We start from the raw sequence: 20947 nt of genomic DNA, 5'->3' as shown, positions 1-20947 counted from the left end.
ACAGTGTCCTCAGCTCCTGCCATGGCACAGGCACCAGGCTCCTGGATTCATGAGCAAGGTGAGTCCTGCTCACAAAGCATCAAGTAGACAAAGAAATGACAATATAAATGCAGTGAGGACCCACAGTGAAAGGCAAATGTGCCTTACATAGGCAATCTGAAAAGGTCACCAGAATGTTTGTGGCAAGGATACAAGTATTTTTTAACTCTGAACAATGAGACCAAAAGGTAGACAAGGAAACCACTGTGATACCACCCCAGGGAGTGAATAAATACTGCCCCAGACCATGAATTAGCTCCAAACCAATTGTGCTCTAATGAAATCCTCTACAATACAGCCACCAATTCACACACCTCAGCGTCATCAGTAGAACAGGCTGTTAATTAATGTTTTTCTGGAACACTTTTAAAAGTTGAGCTCTCAAACTATCATTCCTCTCCTGCTCCCTCTGGACAGCCTTTACAAGGCAGATAAAAGAGGAACATCCTGTCCCCAACCACACAGCACTGGAGGAGATTTCAAAGACAAAGATCAATGCCTCATCTTCTGATTTTTGGCATGGATCTTATAATTCAGGGTTATTTCTTACTTGACAATTCCCAAAAGCACATTTTGCTTATTTACAGAAAGACAGGAATTAACAACAGCTCATGACATTTTTATTTTAATGAAATTTAAAAAGGCAGTTATTAGTTATACATACACACAACTCATTCTGTACTTGTTAGTCATAAATATAGAACATTCAGAAGTACAAAATACACTTTATCCACAGCACAATTTCACATCAATATGAAGAGTTTAAACAGATACGTAACCAAGTGCCTAACAATGACAGAAGCCCATTTTTGGAGTTGTTTCCTTTTTTTTTTCCCCTTTCTTTTTAAAAGACCATTAATCTACACAAAGTAATCAGTGCCCACAGTAATCAGTTTCATGAAATGCACTCTGGTTTAGAGTAGCAGAAGTCTGACCTTTTAAAGACAATTAGATGCCATCACCTTTTCTTTGCTCCATTATCAGCAACAAGCCCAAGCCCACATTCTCTTCTTCTCACAGTTAACAACTGTGAAAAATGGGGCTCTGGCAAAAATCACCTGAAGCCAAACTTGAGCACTGCCAGGAAAAGTGAAAATATCTGAACTAGAAATTAGTCCACTCGATACCTTGCAAACAAAGAGCAACAGCAGTATGACACCAATAAGGCATTAATGACAAAATGGCTGTATTATTCTTGAAAAAAGAGTACACCTATGTATAAAAATATATGTCATAGCAATTGGGTAAATCCAACACTATTTAACACTGTGCCAAAAGTAATTAAGAGTTAAAAAGGCAGTTCTGCAAGAAGTATTTACAGTTTCATACTGTACTTCAAAAGAAAAGAAAAGGCAACAAAGCTACAAATGGAACTATCTGGTTAAAGCATCACTGTAGGTACTGCCAGTAGCACTTGTACAAGTAATGTGATGGAGTCTTGGATTGTTCTGAATAAATGAATATAAATATTTTAGTATCTAAAACTGTCTCAGTCTACATGTCTGCTCCTTGAAATAACTCACCCAGACCATCACTATTTGCAGTTTCCTGCTCCATGAGTTTAAAATCCAGAAAATTCAGTTTCAAGAAACACTGTGTTTGCAACAGTTCAATCAGAAATCACAGCTTTATTTCCAGCTTAGAAAAAAATCCACAAAAGGAATGAGAAATCCACCACCTATGAAATTCTGGAAATTGGAAGCCAAAGTGCCAACAAAGCTACACTGAGAGCACATAATAAAAACATCAGCATTCCCAATGCACCTTATAACTGCAGCTACAGGGTAAGCTAAGTAAGGAAACACAAGATACAGCACAGCCAAGGCTACACAGCTCTGTCAGCCACAGCACCTGGGGGCTCTTGGGGAGGAGCAGGCAGGACACAGAGGGGCAGGGCAGAGCCTCACCTGCAGCAAAGCCTCTCCTGCAGCAAAGCCTCTCCTGCAGCAGTTCTGCCTCAGAAGCACCAAGTTGCCAAACTCAAGGACTGCTCCCTCCTCGTGGCTGGGAATGGCAGCCCAACACCTCCCACCTGGGCTGGGGGAGATGGGGGGCCAGGAATGGCAGAGGAGCAGGGCAAGGGTGGAAATGCCAAGAGTAAAGAGCTGGCTCGGGATGGCACAACAGAAACAGCTGACAGGGAAAACCCAAAGCTGGCACTGCCCACACTGCCCTGGCTGGACAGAGCAGCCATCACCTTCCCCAACCAGGAAGGAGCCCACAAGGTGAGGAGCAGTCCATGCTCTGATCCCTCAGGCATACTGACTTCAAAAAAAACAAGAGAGATGTGCTTAAATTTCATCTAACAGTGCACTTTTAACTGCACAACCAAAATCTGCACATGGGAAGCCTTCTTCAGTAGTAAAAAACCCACAGCACACTGAGGAAGTTATCATTGCTGATGCCAGGAGAAAGAAAATGACTTTTAAAACCTTATTTTTAAATTGAATTCAGGAAGTAAAATAAACTATAAATATACTCAGAGCAGTTTGGTGGGTAAAATAAAACACAGGAACAGCACTTTTTAGCTGAATTCATTATTCACTTTATGGAAAAATTTATAAAAATTTCAGAAGAACTGACATTTATCATGCCAAGCATCTTCTGTGGAGAGACACAAACTGCTCACCTACTGCTCCTTCCCTCATAAGCAGCCCCTTTCAAAACCCTGCACAGAAAATGAGCACCTCATTACTGGTGCAGCACCCAGACACCTGTTAGAGACACCAGTGAACTTTACAGCAGAACTTCCTTTGCCTTTCCAATTCCATGAGCAGTCATTCATTTGAGCAGCATGAGGGGAAAGGGCTCCAAGAGAATAAACATCCATGTATTTAAAAGCAAAGTGCATAAGCACATGGCTTGCTCACCTAAGATGGTATTTTCCAGATCTCTGGGGGAGAAGAGATAGGAAGATTTTTGTTTGTTCTCAGTATGATTTGGCGAGGCAAGTGCAGACCAGGAGATCTGAGGCCTCTCCAGTACCTCATCTAGAGGTATACAAAACTGTCCTAAAAAAAAAAAGACTCCCTAGCCCCACTTGCTCATGGGGTAAGAGATTGGTCCCAGATTTAGTGAGAGAAATAGAAAGGAGGACTCTTCCTGGCTACTGAACACGACATGCTGATCTGGGAGAGGCTGGGACAGCCCCAGCAGTGCCAGCCCTGTCCCAGGCCAGGCTCACCTGAACCCTGCCTGGCCAGAGCAGGGCCTGCCTGCCCCCCAGGACCTCACCCCGAAATATGGACTGTGCTGATGAGCACCCTGTCCCCACTCAGACACACCCCAGAGTTTGAGAGGGGCTATGGGAAGGCAGAGCTCAATCCTGTGAAGTCTAAGAATGGCTGCACACACTGAGATCTTCTGGATCTGGGGCTGCTCTTCCCAGGTCCTTGATGGCCCCTGAATGTCCAAAAGCTGAGCGAAGCTGCCCCTTCCTCCTCTGCACCCAACCTCAGAGGTTATGAGCAACCTGCCTGCAGGAACTTGGGGCTTTGTGAGTGATTCTGTGTGCTCCCATCCCAGAAGAAATGATCAGCATAAAATCCTTACAATCCAACCTCTGTAACTCATCATGCACATGAAATACTGAACAAAAAGATTCCTACCACATCTCTCATGAAGATACATGGCAGGTGACTCGCCCAAGAGGAAGGTGATTAACTTACCTCTCTGGAAAAGCATACAGCATTCAGAGCAGTCAAGAGTCCTCAACAAACCTGGTATGCTGAAAATCCCATTTTTAACAGAACAGGGTTAAGAGAAGCATTTGCTTGGGAATCCAAGCAAAAATTCAAGTTATCACTGTGTATGCAGTGGACAACAGTCCAATCAATATCTATTACCAACTCACTTTAAAAAAATTATACACTACATAACCATCTCACTGCTTGCAGCAAATGAGCTTGAACGATTTCCTAGTAACAGGCCACCACCTTCCACTGTTAAAATGTGAGGTTTCACAGTATAAAAACTACTTCACAGAAAGGAAATGCAGCTAATATAGAAAATGAAATCTCAATGTGTTTACAGTCATCTTTTAAGAGGCAATATTTTTGGGAAAGCAAGAACAATAATAATTAAAGCAGCCAGTGAGAAATGTACAAGGTTATAGGCCTCAATTCAGTGCAAAACCAGACTAATAGCTTATGTAAGTAAATGTTTGTTCTGAATAGAGAACCACCTGAATTAAAGGCAAGAACACCTATGTGAAGTGATGGAGACTCCCACGATATTCAAACCCTTCACATACATCATCAACCTTTCCAGTACACTCCAGAATGGACCCTTTGTAAAGGCAAAAGAAACCAGTACAGGAAATCACTTCATACAGCACAAGATATACATAAAGTACCAAAATGTACACACATTCAAGTTTAAGTTAGAAAAGGCAGAGCTGAATCTTCTGGTAGAGAGAGGCCTACATTATGTTGCTTAATCTCAACATTTAAAGTGACCTAAAACCTACAAGAACCAAAGAAAACAGAATATTGTGTCTGCTTCCAGAAACTTAAGCTTAAAGCAAGGCATCGAAATTGAGCGGTAGGCACTGTAACGAGACATGACCTTACCTTTTCTCTGTTAGTCTTTGTTACTTTGTTATCTATTGAAAAATTACCATTCAAATGAAATATTATGCATCATTCACATTCAAATATTTGAGACTCAGAGATTTTTCTTTTTAAAAACAAGCAAAATTTTTATCTCTGAGGTAGATAACAATAAAAAAAAAATAAAAATGGAGCTGTCAATGAACACTAACAAGTGCTGGAGCTCCTCTGTTGGCACTGGTGCACCCCAAGGAGGAGAGAGCAAGCCCTACACCACTATTTGAAACGTGAGAAATGTGTCTTCTGGTTTAGTAGCTTCTACAGAAATGCAACACAGAAAAAGCAGCGCCAAAATTACACTGAAATGGCCTTGGAGAAGAAGAACTTCCATTTCTGCTTCGCAAGCTACTCAGAAAATGGTGGAAACATGCCCAGGTCAGCAAAATCTTCAATGTTGTAATTGCCAGTACCCTGTGTGGGATCCCCAGGCATCGGCAGCATGTCCTGCACGATAAGGAAAAATCAAAGTCAAGTCTCACTTGCCAACACGTTATCCAGACACAAACTGTTTCCTGTTCATCTTCCCAGTGTAAAACCAGAAAAGGCCAAGATTAGATAAACAAGGTGAAAACCAGACCTGTGCAAGAGGGCTGGGCTAAGGTTTATGTGCTACTTAGTTTGCTGGAGTGTTTCTGAACAAAAAGTGGGACTTCAGCAGGGCAGAAATTTTGCTCTTTTGAAATAAAACATCTTTTCCTCCCAGACTGAAATAACTCCCCTGGAATGGGAGCTACACATGGAGAGAAGCAAACTCTCCGGCTTCACTGCATGGGGAGTGTACAACATCTCACACACTGGAGCTGCAGCTGTGTCAGGATGGGTTTGGGCAAGGTCTCACTTCCCACCAGCACTCTCTAGGTGAACACTGCTCTGTGGAACACTCAGGACTAACATCACCCCAGGGAACAAGGTGCCCAAGCTGCCTTCATGGATGTACAGAGGCAGAGGGAATAGCAGGAACGTCTCAGGAGAAATGGGATTTCGTGGTAATTGCTCTCACGTGTCTTGAGCCAAGTGAGGTCTCTGCAGGAGGCTTCAAAAAACACTCAACCTTTCCTCTCAGCTGGAGACTGCAGCCACAGGGAGAAGATAGCCCTTGCTGGGAAAACCAGAGTTTACACTTGCCTTTCCTGTCAGTCTGTACAATAATAAACTCTTACCACAAAGCCAAGTCTTGCCAGGGATGGCTCAGTATCCTCACAATAAAACAAAACCAAAAAACAAGTAAGAAAGCTAAAGGGATCTGCTCTGTGAAAGAGCTGCTGCATACTGGGAAGTTCCTCCAAAATAAAAACTGATTAAAATCCATCCAAAATCTTCACAGCATCCTTGCCAATGTGGTGAGAGAGACTCTGAACATAGCTAGCAGTGTCTGAGCTGCCAGGGTCAGCCTTCGTCTTCTGACCAAAACTTGGACTTATCTGATGTTTTCCCACACTCTCTCCCAGCCAAAGGGAAGCTGTAGCTGCTCCCTCCTGTCTCCATTTCCATCTCTGAAGGCATTTCTGCTGCTGGGACCTCTGTGGCAAAGTCTCCTCAGGCACAGATGCAGCAAGGTCTCCTCTTGAGTCTGCCTCTCTCCCTAAGCCCAGCTAACCCAGGGCTGACTTTGGGCACAAGCCAAGCAACTTCTTGGCTTTAACTTCTCCTTTAAACTCATTCAAGTTTCTTATCCCATCCAGCTATTTCCCTAATTTCCTCCAAACACATGGTCACCTCCAAGAGCTCTGCAGATGAGCCCAGCTCTCCTTTTATCCCATGGTCTTCCTCTCCACTAATTGCATGAGAAGTTTGTTAAGAAACAAGCAAGACACTGCTTGAAGCCCCATGTCTCTGCTGGCCATCAAACCATGCTGCCATCAGCTCCACTGGAATTACCCTGAATATCCTCTTGGATAGCAATTAACCTCTGCTAACACAAAGAGATGCCACAGACCAATCTTGCCTGGTCCCTGGGCTAAGAGCACACAGACAGGCAGTTATTCCAGATGAAGGGCTGTTGTTTGATCTTGTGTGAAAGCAATGGTTCATCCACACAGGAATATTCTCACAGCTCTTCTGCAGCATTCTTGCACACGAGCCCAGTCTTGCAGGTGAATTCACTTTCCAAAAGACAAGGAGGTGCCCCACTTTTAAACCTTGCTTGGGGCTTGAACTGTCATTCCTGCATTTATCTGCATTGTTTTCTTGTAAACTGTCTCCTTCATCTAATTTAAAAACCAGTTATACAAGGACAGATGTGTTATTAGTCAACTTATGAAGTCCTACTCTATAGTAGGACTTCGCTATCTGTAGTCAAGACTCAGAATTATAGTTAATTAGATAGCTGAAGATTATTGTTTACCCCTTGTCTGATATCTGCCTGGGTTTAACCTTAAAAAAAATATTGTCCACTATCTTCTGTGCATTATCAGACTCCTTTCCTGCTTGAACTGTCAAAGAGAATGACATTGATATCTAATTGAACTTGAGATGCCAGAGGCAAGCACCACAATAAGAAAGACACTCCACTTGGGAATACTTCATGGGTTCTCTGCAAAAGATGGAAGCCCAAAGTATAGGGTGCAAAGAGAAGAGAAAGCAGCATTCTACATCAGCAAAGATGCTGCTGTGAGGCAGAAACCCAAACCCCCTCAGTGCTAAGGGCAGCTGGGAGCAGTGCACGGCTGTGGCAGCAGCAGGGAAGGGCTGCAGGCCCCGCTGCACCTGATCCTCAAGGGCCACAGCTCTAACTCAGACTGAGATGTGATCAGAGGGACCCTGGGCTCACCTGGAACACCTCGGTCTGGTTGGGCTGTGGGTGGGAGTGCTGGTCGCTGCTCTGCTGGTTGTGGTGCTGGCTCTGCCACTGCGACCACACCTCGGATGGTCTGCCCTGGAACTGCCCGCTGCTCTGGCCGCCTTCAGCTGCAAGAAAAGGCACAAGTCAGGGAGCAGCTCCTCCAAAACTCCTGCCTGCTCTGGGACAGCATCCACCACTGCTGGATTTGCAAAGGAGCCTTGGAGAAAGGCCCTGGGTGGCACCAGCCCTGCCAGGAGGAAGCTGGAGGGAGTTTCAGCTCCAGAGCAAAGCTCAGAGCCATGGCTGCACAGCCATGAACTGCCCAGGGCAAAATGCACAGTGAGCCAGGCACTGCAAGACAATTTTCAAGCATGCCCCATCATTTTTTAATCAATTAGGGCTATTTTTCATTTAACTTAAAAACCAAACTTCACCATCTGAATGCTGTTTCTCTTCAAAACACTGAATTCTTGTGGAGCAGTGGCTGCACATTTTGGTACTCATCTAAGAAGCATGTAAGCAGATCCAGGATTTTTTTAAGCAGATGTAGAAACAATATGATCAACAGACAACAGACTTGCTGATTAAATACAGGCATTGCTGGACTGTCCTGTCCTCCAGTGATACATCTGCAAAGTGATTTACTTAATATGCAATTCATAACAAATTATTATCCTGTCAATATGGTGATACTTTCCTAAAAGTCTCATGCCATTTACATTTGACAGAGTAGCATGAATAGTAAGGCTTCATTGTAAATACAGTTTAAATGATGATTTCAAGGAGATTAATTTCTTCTAAATGGTCCACCAGAAAAAAAGCATGTTGCCACACTTTAATTTGGTTACCTATTACACATACATTTTTCATGAGTACAGTAACACTTAAGCTGGACTCATTTTACCCTGCATTTCTACAGACCGCCACAGAATTATAATATTTTTGGATCATTTTCCATTCCTTAGTTACAGTATCTCCTTCTAAGAACTAGCATTTTAGGAAGCTTGCCACCAGGCTTATGCTTTTCCTCCAAATAGTTCTTCCTCTTTTTTTCTTGGTAATGTTTTTCTCTATAAGTGCTCCAGCTATTTTTGCCTGTTTCCCTCTCACAGCAGAGGATCAAGCTGTGCATGTCTGGTTCCTCCTGATCACCAGCATCCTCTGCTAAGGGTGCCAAATTTCCTGTGCCAAACTTCCACACCTGTGCTACGCCAAGACTTTGATAGCCAGGCTCAGTCATGTCAAATCAGCCACTACTCACAGTCATGACTTCAGAAAATACAGACACACATATTTAACCCAATCCCTCTGGCCACCATACTAAGCCATGCAAAACAGATAAAGGGAAGGTTTTACAGGAAAGTAAACAGGCTGCAGTGATGCATTTCTATCACAACTCAAGTAGATGATTACAGTTCTTCCCTCACTGACATTACCACAACCAGTAATTCAGCTGACTCTAAAACCCCTGCAGACATTTTAAGAGCCAAAATAAAATTCATCTAAGTTCCCCTTTAAAAGCAAGCTGCAAGTTTGTTTTGTTTTACTTCCCCTCAGAACAACACATTGAAATTAAGTGAGTGAAGCAAATGATGCCTCTTTTCAGCAGAGCAGCTCCTGCCAGCCGGCGCTCGAAGCCGCTCGTCTCCGTCAGGGCTGGGTTATTAATAGCACCCAAACTGATGTAGGTCAGGAGATGTTTCTCATTAAGTGAAAGGGTTCTTGCCAAGTAGCTTAAGCCTGAAATACAAGGCTGTCTCATAAACAAATGTACAATGCCTGGTGGAAATGGAAATGGAGGGAGGAATAAGCTGTGTGGGAAGAGCTCCATCCCAATGTTCTTTTTCTAGGCACAGGTCTGTGCTAGGTCTGTTCCCCAGGGACAGGAGCACTCAACACACATCAGCACACTGCCACCTGTGCCTTTTGGGATTGCGCATTATTATCACCCTCGGACATTTTTCATGGAATCCATGATATATTTTACTCTTGATTATTCTTCTGGTGGAGCGCAGAAACTTATCAAGGGGTTACCTACTGCGTCACGGTCTAAAAGCCACCAAATTAGCATGTATTAGGAAAAGAAAACTATTTCAAAATATGGTACCTACTCTGATTAGGTTGGTAGCACTGGGGGTACAAACTAAATCCCATTTTCAGCCAAACTACAACGTGCAATCTCAGTGCAAGGGGATACCACTATGACAAAGATAAAAAATTGAAAAAGAAGCAAATTTTACCAGTTGACCACAATTTGGGAGTATAGTTACTAGTCATATAAACAAATTTTGATTTTTTCTGGACACCATTTACTGGGGAAAAAAAAAAGTCCCCTCATACCATAAAATGACAATATTCTTAAGTGTGTTGGATGTAGAGGAGATGGAGCATGGAGGGAATAGGTCAGTTCTGTCCTCTCTACTCAGCAGCAGAAAGCAAAACCCTTTCACCACATGGGCTTCCCAACTGACCCACCAAAATAACAATAAAAACCAATTTTTACTGATTAAATATTGGAAGATGATTAACCATTAATAAAAGATGATAACCATTAATGAAGTTAATGGTTAGTGCTGAAGAGTTTCATTTCTACATGCATTTCTGCATTACACCATTTAAAACTCACCAAAGCCTGCCCCTCGGTTTGCCAAGCTGGAGTAGGCATTCCCACTTGGAGAAGAGGTGGCTGGGCTGGACAGGGGGCTGTAGGATGATGGGTCAGCTGGGTAGGTGTGACTTGTTCCAATGCCAAAGGGAGATGACTGAGCCTTGCCAGACTGAGATGGAATTTGCTGAGGAACAAAGCGTAAAAGGAGGAAAAGGTTTTATTGTTGGGGAACAGCACAGCAGAATCACTTTTTACAACATAAAGCAAAGACTAAATAAACCCTGTGGATGCCAATAGGGACATTTCTCCTGTCTCAGCTGTATTTCATTTCTGTCCAAGCCAGGTTACTGCTGCAGAAGGAATACAATAGACTATAAACCAACACCTACAGCTCTCCCGCTGATTAGCTCACAGGTACTCTGTATCAGGGCTATTTGGAAAACCAGGATTTCTTTTACTGCTATTATGAGGATTAATCTCAAACTCAAAGGTATGAAGAGTTCATCTTTATTTTCTAGGTGTGTTGATTTTGCAGTGCCACAGTGAAATCAGTTATCAGCATGGACACATGCAGGTCTCAGATGACCACAGTCTCCAGTGCTTGGGACTAAAGGCCAAAGAAGTTTCAAAGCTAATGCAGGGGAGCTGGGGGAGCAAAAGAGATCCCAACAGGCATATAACGTGTGGAAGATGCTATTAAGTCTTCAGTTCAGTTCCAAGCTAAGAAATTGTACATTTCTGAAGGTTTCCACAATGGCAGTGAGAGTTCAGTATGTCACTTTTGCAAGGCTTAGCTACATCTTACTTTATTTAAGATGAAGAAATAATTCCAGTTTCCTTACACTCACATCCAAACTCGGTTGACTTGGAGAGAATTTGTACAGTAAGAGGGATGAGTAATTTGTTTTAGTCATTTTCAGCACCTTCCATATCATTTGAAGAAATGTTGTGACAGGATTTCATTAACCAGGTGTGACACAGAACCATGACACTCTGGGGGCTGGGAATAATCAGTGATTAATGTGGAAACAATTCACTTATTGGAAATTCATTTAGTGATCACTCCAGCATGCCATTCCAGCCTGCCAAACAATGAGAACTCAAGAGGGATTAAGAGCAGCATTATTAAGATCAAATTAATCTAATATTATTTGTCTTTTGATAGAGTTTTGAACCATTTTTAACAGTTACACAGAACAAGAGGTGATTTTTGGGCGAAAGCATGGTGCATCTGATGGAGGTACGTGCTGTTTCCTCCAGCACACAGCAGTGTGAGCCACACTGAGCAGTGCTAACAGAGAGTCACCAGGCTGAGCAGCCTCTGCTCCCAATCCATGCCTGGGTTTGCACCTGCCCCTTCTGCCCACCCTGATAATGGTGGCTAACACTGCAAGGTGTTAGTTAATAGTGGGTGCAAGGTCCTGGCCCAAACAGATTAAATTCACAGGTTTAATACTACAGCAGAAGATCTGTCCTTCTTCCTTCATCCAGTGTACACACAAAACAAATGCAGGACAAGAACTTCCAGTGGGGTTTGGGTCAGTGCAGCCCCTGCCACCTCAGTGACCACCACCCCAAACCAAGAGCAGCTACTCACGGGGCTGCTCACACTGCCACACCTCCGCCCCAACCACAAAATAATTATCCTAAAATCATAAATGGGTTTACTAACACTTCTGTAAAAAGCACAGAGGGTGCCAAGGAAATAAAGGACCAGAATGAGTACCTGTCCTGGAAAGGGTGGGCGGTTTCCCGTCCAGGCCACCTGGCCCTGGTTGAGCTGCCGCGATATCTGCGTCAGGTTCTGCCCTGTTGAGGAGGAGGACTGGATGTCGTTGACACCAGGCACGTGCACCACAGATGAACTAAGGGTTCAAACACACACAGAGCCTCATTTGTAGGGCCTGGTCTCAATGCACAGATTGTATCTCAGATAAAGAAATACTGACAATACATTAAAGATAATTATTCAGTCTGTCTTGGTAAGAAAAATGAGTGAGAATTGTCACAAAACTATGAAACATACTGGCATTCTAAATGTCAGTCCTAATAGACACAGCAGGCAAAATTATTTTGAATTAGACTTCAGTAATCTCTTGGAAAGGGCTTCTAAGAAAAAATACAGTCCCACACATGGTGCATACACACTTAGCCTCACACCAATTTAACATTTAATGCACAAAAAATCTGGCTTGCAGAGAGTACTGCAGGTACTTCAGTACAATTTTGTGCTAAAAGTCAACAGTATTTAAGCATTTCCTCAAATGCCATTCTAAATTAAGATGGGCACAAAAGATGATACTTATAAGCACTTCCTTATTTGTTTCCTGTCTAGGAAATGAAGAATTATGTGCTACATATTAAAAATAGGGGCTTTTAATTCCGTTTTTCACCAACTGATGCTAAAGAAGAATAGGCAGTTATATACCCAAGCAAAACAATAATCAAGATGGAAGTTAAACTCATTTAGTAAATTTGGAACACTAATAATAATAAAAAATAGTATTTTTAAGGACCTTTTTTCTATGTTAGCTGTTTCCTACTTACTGAATTTCACTACAAAGAAATACCAGAAATTAATTATAAGAAAAATTATATGAAGCAAGTGCTCCAATTCACCATTTTATTTTCATGGAAGTCTTGAGCAATGGAATCTACACAACTACACATTGTGACTGTACTTTTATATATAAAACCATATTTTTTACATGTCATATATAAATGAATAGAAATGAAGACAGCACACAAAACCACTTTTGTGGATCCACTGAAACAGCTTGTTCTTTTCTCCAATCCCATCCCTATTGTTTATTTTCACAATCTTACAGAGAGAGAAGAACGCAGATTGGGAAAAGAAGTAAACAAGGCTGAGCAGAGAGAAAAGCAGGAATGTGAATCCTTGGAAAAGGCTGACAGAATCCCTCCCAGAGTGCAAGCAAAACGTGGCAGGCATGTGAATATGGGAGTTGTTATTCTGAATTTCTTACTGCCTAAAAGCAAAGTGTATGTTCAGAAATTCTTTGTAGAGTTTTCTAATTTCTAAAAAAAAAAAAAAATCTGTTTTATTTTTATTTTGTACTATCACAGAGTCTCCAAAGAGGGAAATGTAGACCAGAAAGTCCATCTAAATCTGGCTGGAGCACACAGCAGCTGCTGGGGAGGGCTGGCCCCACTGCCAACACCTCTCAGCTGGACTGGCAAGGCCCATCACCTAAGGAGCTTGGGCTGTATCTGGAACTGCACTTTGAAAGCAGATTTCTGCAGAGCAGTGCCTAGAGGCTGCTCAGGCTCAGTGACTGAATGTGCCAGGCTGGAGATTATACAGAGGACAGTGCACTGAGGGTGGAAGTGCTGGCAGAAATGCAAGCCATTACTTGGTGTAATAGAAGAGCAGTAGGAGAAAAGCTGCAGTTAAACATCAGGAATTAGCAAAGGAAATGAACAGAACACAAGCCAAACCCCCAGATGGTAAGTCAGTCACCCAGTAATACACAATATCCAATTAAAAGACATTTTAATTTACTCTCATATCTCCCCAAGTTATACTTGATTTTAATTTGACAAAACACACTCAAAGGGATCTTATTTCTCTTCACTGAGATTATTAGCAATTATGACTTTAAGAACACATTGGTTTAAATAAAATCAGTGTTTGCCAATGTTTTCCAGTTCGAGGAACTGGCAGGTTCTGAGTGGCTGCTCCTTCAGTTTCACAGCCTTGGCTGGCTTGAACAGGAGAATGGAACTCCAGTAAGACAGTGGTGATACCACAAGGCACTAAGGTCAACATGATTGCTGCTACCACACTCTCCAAAAACAACTGGACCCTCTATGGCCAGCTGGTAGGCAATGACACACACTTAGAAGAACTCAAAAATGCCTTGGAACATTCCAGACCACCACCTCACATGTATTTGGAAGCTGCCTTAGAAAAGTGTCGATGCCCCTGTCCCAGTCCTCACCTGGGACTATGGATGCAGCATCCCTCTGTTCCCTTTGGTACCCACATCAATGTCCTTCAGCAGGAGCAGTGACAACTGAAGTGCAAAACAAATCTTTGCCCTCCCAGCTTGGCTGAATGTTCCTCAGATTTCTCACCCTGTCCTGTCACCTCTCAGAGTTATTTCCCTCCAGAATTTGTTGCTGCTCCTTAGCTTTTTTCCAATTACAACATCCTACTTACCAGCCAATATTTTTAAGAGAGACACCCAAATCATCTCAGCTTGTAAGCCCAGCCAAAATGCTGAAAGACCACCAGCAGTGAAGTGTACACAAAGCAAAATTCATTCATGTAAAGGAAGCTCTTGCACCTTGGGCTGGTTTTGTTTCCACAGTGCTGCAGGGGACAGTTCCCCCTCTCAGACAGGGACTGACACATTCAGGATCTGCACCAAATACCTGAAAGTCTTTCCCGAGTGTCCTGGCTGAAATGGGCTTCCCTGGGAGTAAAGCTGCTGGTTCCCTGCTGTGGATGCAGAGGCCATCATTTTTTTATCTGCTGCAAGAGAAAAACACATCACAGAAAAATAATTAATTTAGGGGGTGAGATAAATGAAAGAAAAAATATTTAAAGACAATTGCAATGTATGCTTTCTTCCCTTCTTCAAGCTTCATGAAGAAGCCCTGTGGAACACATTAGCTCCAATGTCTGGTGGCACTGCCTGCTGATGTTGGGGTGACAACTTCCAACCCCACCTGCATCCCAGGTGACACTTTGCTCCTGAGTGTCACAAGACTTGCACACCTGAGCTATGGCAAGGCAAAACACAGGTCTATTGTGGAATTTGCTGTCCTCATGTGGCTTGGGGGAGTCATGAAATAGAATGGGGAGCCATGAAATAGAATGGGGAGCCATGCAATACAATGAGGAACCATGAAATAGAATGGGGAACAATGAAGTAGGATAGAAGTACCCCAGAGGGGTGGAAGACAAATGAGTGTAGTGAATAAATTGCACAAAGAGATGCCATTAACTTTTACAGTTTACCCTTAAAGTGGCAACTGGAGATCAATCTCTAACTGAATGAAACAAGACTGGGTGAACAGCACCATTTGGTCCCTTAATTTAATTTTCTGGTACTGGATAAGTCCAAAGCTCAGGGAAATCTTACTACTGCTTCCCTTAAAATAATTTACAGGTCTGCTACACCACCCTTTAATCACCTTCTCCATCTCCTCTCCAAGTGCAACTCACTGATGGTTTTGCACCCATATGTTGCCAGGTACTTGACAGGCCTAGAAATCAAGTCTGCCCCCTCATTTTCCTCTCTGCTCTTTGCAGATTCCCACTCATTTCACAAGATGCTCTCTCGGACAAAAGGCCCACTCAACTCACAAGTAACAAGTATTTTTTAGGTGTTTAAATTTTTTTTTAGCTTTCCCCAGCTTTTAGAGACCTCCTGAGTGTGACTCACCAAAGGCCTCCAACACACAGCAGCTCTTCCCTGTTACCTAAGTTGTTCTTACATTATGTTCCTAACAAGAACCTAAGCTTGCCTCTCAAAAGAAAAAAGTCACCTCAAATTCCCTCACAGGAACCTTGGAGTGTGGATGCCACTGATGCAAGCTAGCATTGCTTGTCTTTGTAATCTTTCTGCAGAAATCTGTAGAAATTCCTCCCTGGCTGTCTACTGCCCAGCACAGAAACCAAGGCTGGGCTGCAAAACTCTGCTCTCATATTTAAAAACAAGAACAGGGAGAAATGGGGACAAGATGTAGAGGAGGTTGTGCATATAGCAGGAAGAATTGAGAATGGATTGATATATCTCTGATAAGAAGGACAGATGAGTTTTTCTTTTTCTGCAGTAATGTCATTCTTGCATGAGAGAGATGCCCCATTTTCTAAGGCCACCATTTGCAGGGAAACCAAACTCTCAGGGCTGGAAGAGACTGAGCCAAAATCCTGCGGGTGCTTTAGATATTTGAGAACAACTCACCAGAAAAATTGAGAGTGCCCCAAATGAACTGGAATTCCTCAAGTGGAGCACAGTTGCCATGGCAGCTACCAGGGTCTGTGCCACAGGATGAGGCCAAGACAAAGGGAACAGCTAAACTAATAGCAAGCAGCTAATTCTCCTTCCTGAGTTACCCTGAATGCCCTTCAGCCTCTGAATCTGGCCCACATCTCTCCCAGCTGTATTCCTACCCAGGATTTTTCACACAATTCTCTGCTCTCACCTTTGATAGAGCACTGATTTTTTTTTTTTTTTTTGTGGTTGAGGTGTTTTTTTTGTGAATTTTACCTGTTTCTCTATAAACTCCATTGGTCAATGATGTCCCTTCCCACAGCAGGACCAGTATCTCCAATGTTTCTGCCTCTTAACTGAATCCCTCTCTAAGAACTGCATCATCCCATGCTTCAAATCACTTGCATGAATTGGTGAAGACAGGCTTCCTCTCCCAACCTTTGGATTTTTAATGAAATTTTAATAGCAGCACTCTCCCTGTGTCAGCCCATGTTCTTACAGGACAAGATCAGGTATCAACATAAGGCAAATGTCTGGCAGGCAGCACACAGGCTTGTCAATATTGGTTTTGGACAGGGTACCTCATCCCTGACTGGGAACCATCCTTTATCATTCAGAGGAGACCTTGATCACAGCTCCCATGAGAAATTCAGAGAGGCAGAATGTCCCAAAAAAAGCACAGCCTGTAAATTGATAAGAATGAAAGGAGAAATGGCATTTCCAAGAACATAACCTCCCAGCTACCTCACAGCTTGTGACACCCTTAACCCTCACCCCTCCCCACAAACAGCTGAGAGCTGCCTGAAGAGGAGCCAGTAAGGCAGCCAAAAAGCAAGATGCTGTTGCTTGGAAAAACATATTCTGGTGTTTAGGGTTGGAGTCTTGCTACCTTCTAATGGACCCCCTTTATGGCCCCAGCTGTTGACTCCGCTGTTCAAGCAAACAGAGAAGGATGAACAGGAACAGCAGAGCAGTCCTAGCAACAGGGGGACAGAGTATCAAGTATATATTGCAATTACAATGTCTTCTCCAACTGAAAAAGCCAATCCAGACATAAGAAACCAACAGCGAGGTCACCTTCCAACACCCCTGCAGTCAAACCCTGTGGGTTGTTTCCTCCCTGCACTGCATGATACTTGCACATTGATTTATTTAAAACAAATGTAAAAATTCCTCTTTTTCAGTGAGGACAGCTAAGAACAATAAACAATCAATGAGCTCTTCCAGAAGCCATGGCATTGGCTGGTTTCCTGCAGATATATTTCAGATGATGCCTTCAGCTGCAAGTCTTAGTGGTTTTCTGTCTGTTAGGGCACCAGGCAGCACAGGCTGGGGCTGCTTTGGGACAGCTCCGTCTGTCTGACTGACAATTTGGCTGTTACCTCTTACAACAGGCTGGGAAATCCTTCAGTGAGGGCACCAGTAAGGACTCTGTCCTCACAGTGATTTCCAAGAAATACAGAACAACAAATTGTTCCTGAGACTCCTAGCAATCTTAAAAGACCTTACTGAAAATTTTAAAAGTTGTGGGAAAAAGAGGAAGGACTCCTCACAACCAGGTAGCATGGCTGGAGATGCCTCAACTGACCAGAGAACAATTATATTGCTGGCAGCACATGACTCTGAAAACATTGATACAAAAGCTGGTGATTTGATAAAAAACTGCAGCCAATCTTAAGACTATATGGTAACTTTCTTGTCCATTTTAGAGAAATATGTCCCTATTTAGAGAAATGAATTTACCTATGCTGTTTAGGAAAGAAAATATACACTTAGAAATGGAATGTTCTGCTCAGTATATTTAACATCTGGGAGCACTGCCTAAGGTGTCCCTGTGAAAAGAAAAGAGAATCAAAACCAGGCAGCTCTGGTGACACTAAAGCCATCCTTACCTCTTTGAATTTACTCCACCATCTTTAGGGGAAACACCAACTAATGACAAATGCTAGGAAATGCCCCAAAGACTGAAGCTGCTTAGAAAATTCTCTGCCATGCAGCAGTTTCTCTCCTTTCTCTTGAAGCTGTGCTCTACACCATGTAACCAAGCTTATCACACAGTATTATAAATTAAACATCAGGGACATTCACTTACAAGCAGTTATTCCAGCAAACATCTCAGCAAATCTAGGATCTCTCTCTTGGGAGAAGATAGCATCAGGCTTTTCCACAGACTTTCCACCCTCATGAACATTAGCTGGTATACTTGGAACAGGCACCTGTTGAGATACAGAGAGGAAAGTGATTCCCTCTGCTGTATTTGACAAAAAGGAATTCAGAGACAGTCACAATGTGCTTTTAGTTTTGCCGAAATGTGCTGTTGTTTTACATCTTAAATGATCAGAGACACAAAAAGAAAAATCTGAGCAATTTCACCTGAGATAAGTCATAGGATGACAGCCCATCTCTTTGATGTACTTCGAGTTCTGCTTGCTGCTGCTGAAGTTGTCTGCAAGGGAGACAAAACGACTTTCTTACAAAAACCAATTAAGATACAAAAAGGAATAGTCATGGTCTCCTATTTTACACTTCCAGTGAAATGTGTCTCAGGTGATTTACTAAATCCTTTCCTGTGAGATCCATCTGTTTTTACAACTTTCTCATTGAGAAAATCTGCACCACAGGAATGCAACAGGGCACAGGAAGAGCTTTGCTGTGGTAGCACTGAAGTGTAGGTGGGTAAGTAATGGAGGATGGAACAAAATCTCCTTCTAAAAGATTTAAAAATTCACTATTCTTAATTCCTTGTCTTCCTCATGTTAATGATGAACACAGCGGACCCCCTCTCTGATTCTACTGAAGGAAACATTAAGCTTGCTCTCCAGGAAGATGCTTAATGACAGAACAACTCAGCAGCTGGGAAGTTATCCAGATGTTCTGCACCTCTGATTAACAGTTGCTTTCTATTGCTTGGTCACAACAAGCAAGAACACTTCTGGCCTGGAGATGCACAGGTTGAACACTCATCTTTGTGAGGCTCTTGGCTCAGTTAGCAAAGATATGAAACCCAAAATTATGCTAGAGCTCAGAGATTACAACAGGATTGGACTTAAACTGACAAAATACTTGGATTTGATACTTGTAAATGATCCTTGACAGTGCTTACAGTTCATGTATGTTTCTGGCTTCCTTCTGAAGGAAAAAACACCCCAAACCCAAAAAGGAATTATACACCATGCGTGTTTTTCCCCAGAGAGATGATGCTTGGGCAGGCAGGAATAGATGAGATTTGGCAAAATAGCAAGATCATGGATTTGAAATTCTGGGAAATTACAATGTATTTTTAGCCACAGGTTAAAATTTTAGATTTTCATCCAAATCTTCTTTTAAATTTTGAAATAAATTCAAATGCCAAGGGACTAAGAGACAAACTTGCAGACAAAGTCAAATGACAAATTAGACACAAACTCGTGGAAATGTGAGGAATCACTCAAACAAGCCACTGAAGTAAGTGACACATTTGCTATCCCTTGAAGCTTTTCCAGGAGACACTTTGGTCAGTTTTTATGCTCCATGGCAAAAATCTGAGTCCTGCAACAAACAGTGGGTCAGAATAAGTGGCCAAAAGCCTTCTGCAAGCCTTACAGTGTGAGAACACATAATACAGGGAATGACTTTTGTCCTAGCAGTAACATGCAAAAAAAGGCAGTCCTCCAAGCCATTAGAGGATTTTCCCTATTATTTTAGCAAACAGAAAATTCCTAAAAATTACCTCTGGAATGCAAAGGCATTCTTTGTTCACAAGCAGAAAATGCAAACTTCTCCAACAGAACTACAGGAGGCAATTGAATCGTGGGGAATCTATGGGGAAGTTTCTAAAACCCACCCCGTGGACAATAAACACCCATTAAACCCCGTCGTTAACGTGAAAGCTAATTACACTCTTTCATTTGTTTTTATTACCACCAACTCAGTGCATGTGTCAATAAACAGCACATTAGGCTCTCCTCTGTTCCTTATAAAGAATGTTTTCTTGATTCAGCCATATACATACAAATGAGCCAAACCAAACAGCACACACTCACTCGTTATTTGTTTTGTAGGCACTTCTCTAACTTAGTGCTCCTTCTCCCCTCTCTATCTTTCATCTCTAATACTCATTAAGCTGCACTACAATATAAACACCACACTGTGCTAACAGCACTGAACTTTGGGAACAACCACCCAAAATCCATTTCCTATAAAAACCAAATAGTTGGGTGTATCTTTACTGAACCCCGTGCAAGCTACGCTGCACTTAATTAAGATTGAAATGTAAAGCCAGGGTAGCATCTTATGTTGTTGTTGGCTGTTACTGCACAAATAGTTTAAATGGTGCTTGAAACTTTAAGAAAATGTGCAGCAATTCATGGAGCAGCCAACCAGGGAGAGCTCAGTGCTGCTGCTGTGGCTGCTTCAGACCCTGCCACCCCCTCTGGCAGCCAACAGGTCCCTTCAGCCACCCAACTGCTGGACAGTAACAATGAAACACAACAGTGGATTATCATCACTTTGGGCAAAACTCAAAGTTGCCTTCTAACTCTGAACCCAAAAATTGTCCTTGGTTTCACTTTCAGTTTCAGGGGTTCAAGGTGTCAATGAACAATTTCTTGGCTCTACAGTTTACCCAACACAGCAAGTGAGGCATTGACTGGGTCAGCAGTGGATTCTGTCTGTACTGACCCACAGGTTCAGTATGAAACTGGAAAAGCTCTTGGCTTGGACAAGAATGGTTCAGCAAATCTGAAGGTTTTGACAGTTACTTCAAATTTACTTCAGTAAATACACATGGAGGAAAAAGGAAGACTGTGGAAGATCTCCTGACATTTGAGAGGATGTTAAGCTCTCTCTACGAAAACTGAAGTCACTGGTTCCCTTTCCAGGCATGACAGTAAATAAAAATGATTTGAACTTTAAAATTAACAGGCTCTTTGGTGGAAGTGAAACAACAATCCTGCATCCCTAC

General features: G+C 42.6%; 1 protein-coding gene across 5 annotated transcripts in view; it reads right to left on the bottom strand.

Annotated features, from left to right (window-relative positions):
- Window positions 1-826: 826 nt before the first annotated feature.
- ARNT2 (aryl hydrocarbon receptor nuclear translocator 2) overlaps window positions 827-20947 on the bottom strand; it is a 93904-nt gene continuing 73783 nt past the window's right edge. For 4 of the 5 annotated variants that reach the window (XM_074549252.1, XM_074549255.1, XM_074549254.1 and 1 more), the window contains 7 exons: window positions 18379-18451; window positions 18098-18221; window positions 14438-14537; window positions 11766-11904; window positions 10058-10223; window positions 7420-7556; window positions 827-5093 (listed from right to left, as the gene is read on the bottom strand). In XM_074549252.1, the coding sequence (XP_074405353.1) occupies window positions 4995-5093; window positions 7420-7556; window positions 10058-10223; window positions 11766-11904; window positions 14438-14537; window positions 18098-18221; window positions 18379-18451 (838 nt within the window). In that variant the 3' untranslated portion in view covers window positions 827-4994. The remainder of the gene's footprint in view (window positions 5094-7419; window positions 7557-10057; window positions 10224-11765; window positions 11905-14437; window positions 14538-18097; window positions 18222-18378; window positions 18452-20947) is intronic. The other variant, XM_074549253.1, reaches the window with a different exon arrangement.

The sequence above is a fragment of the Zonotrichia albicollis genome, chromosome 11 (assembly GCF_047830755.1).
Source record: "Zonotrichia albicollis isolate bZonAlb1 chromosome 11, bZonAlb1.hap1, whole genome shotgun sequence".
In the NCBI taxonomy this organism is placed as follows: Eukaryota; Metazoa; Chordata; class Aves; order Passeriformes; family Passerellidae; genus Zonotrichia; species Zonotrichia albicollis.
Note: the sequence above shows the minus strand (reverse complement) of the source record. Positions and strands in the feature narration are given on the sequence as shown.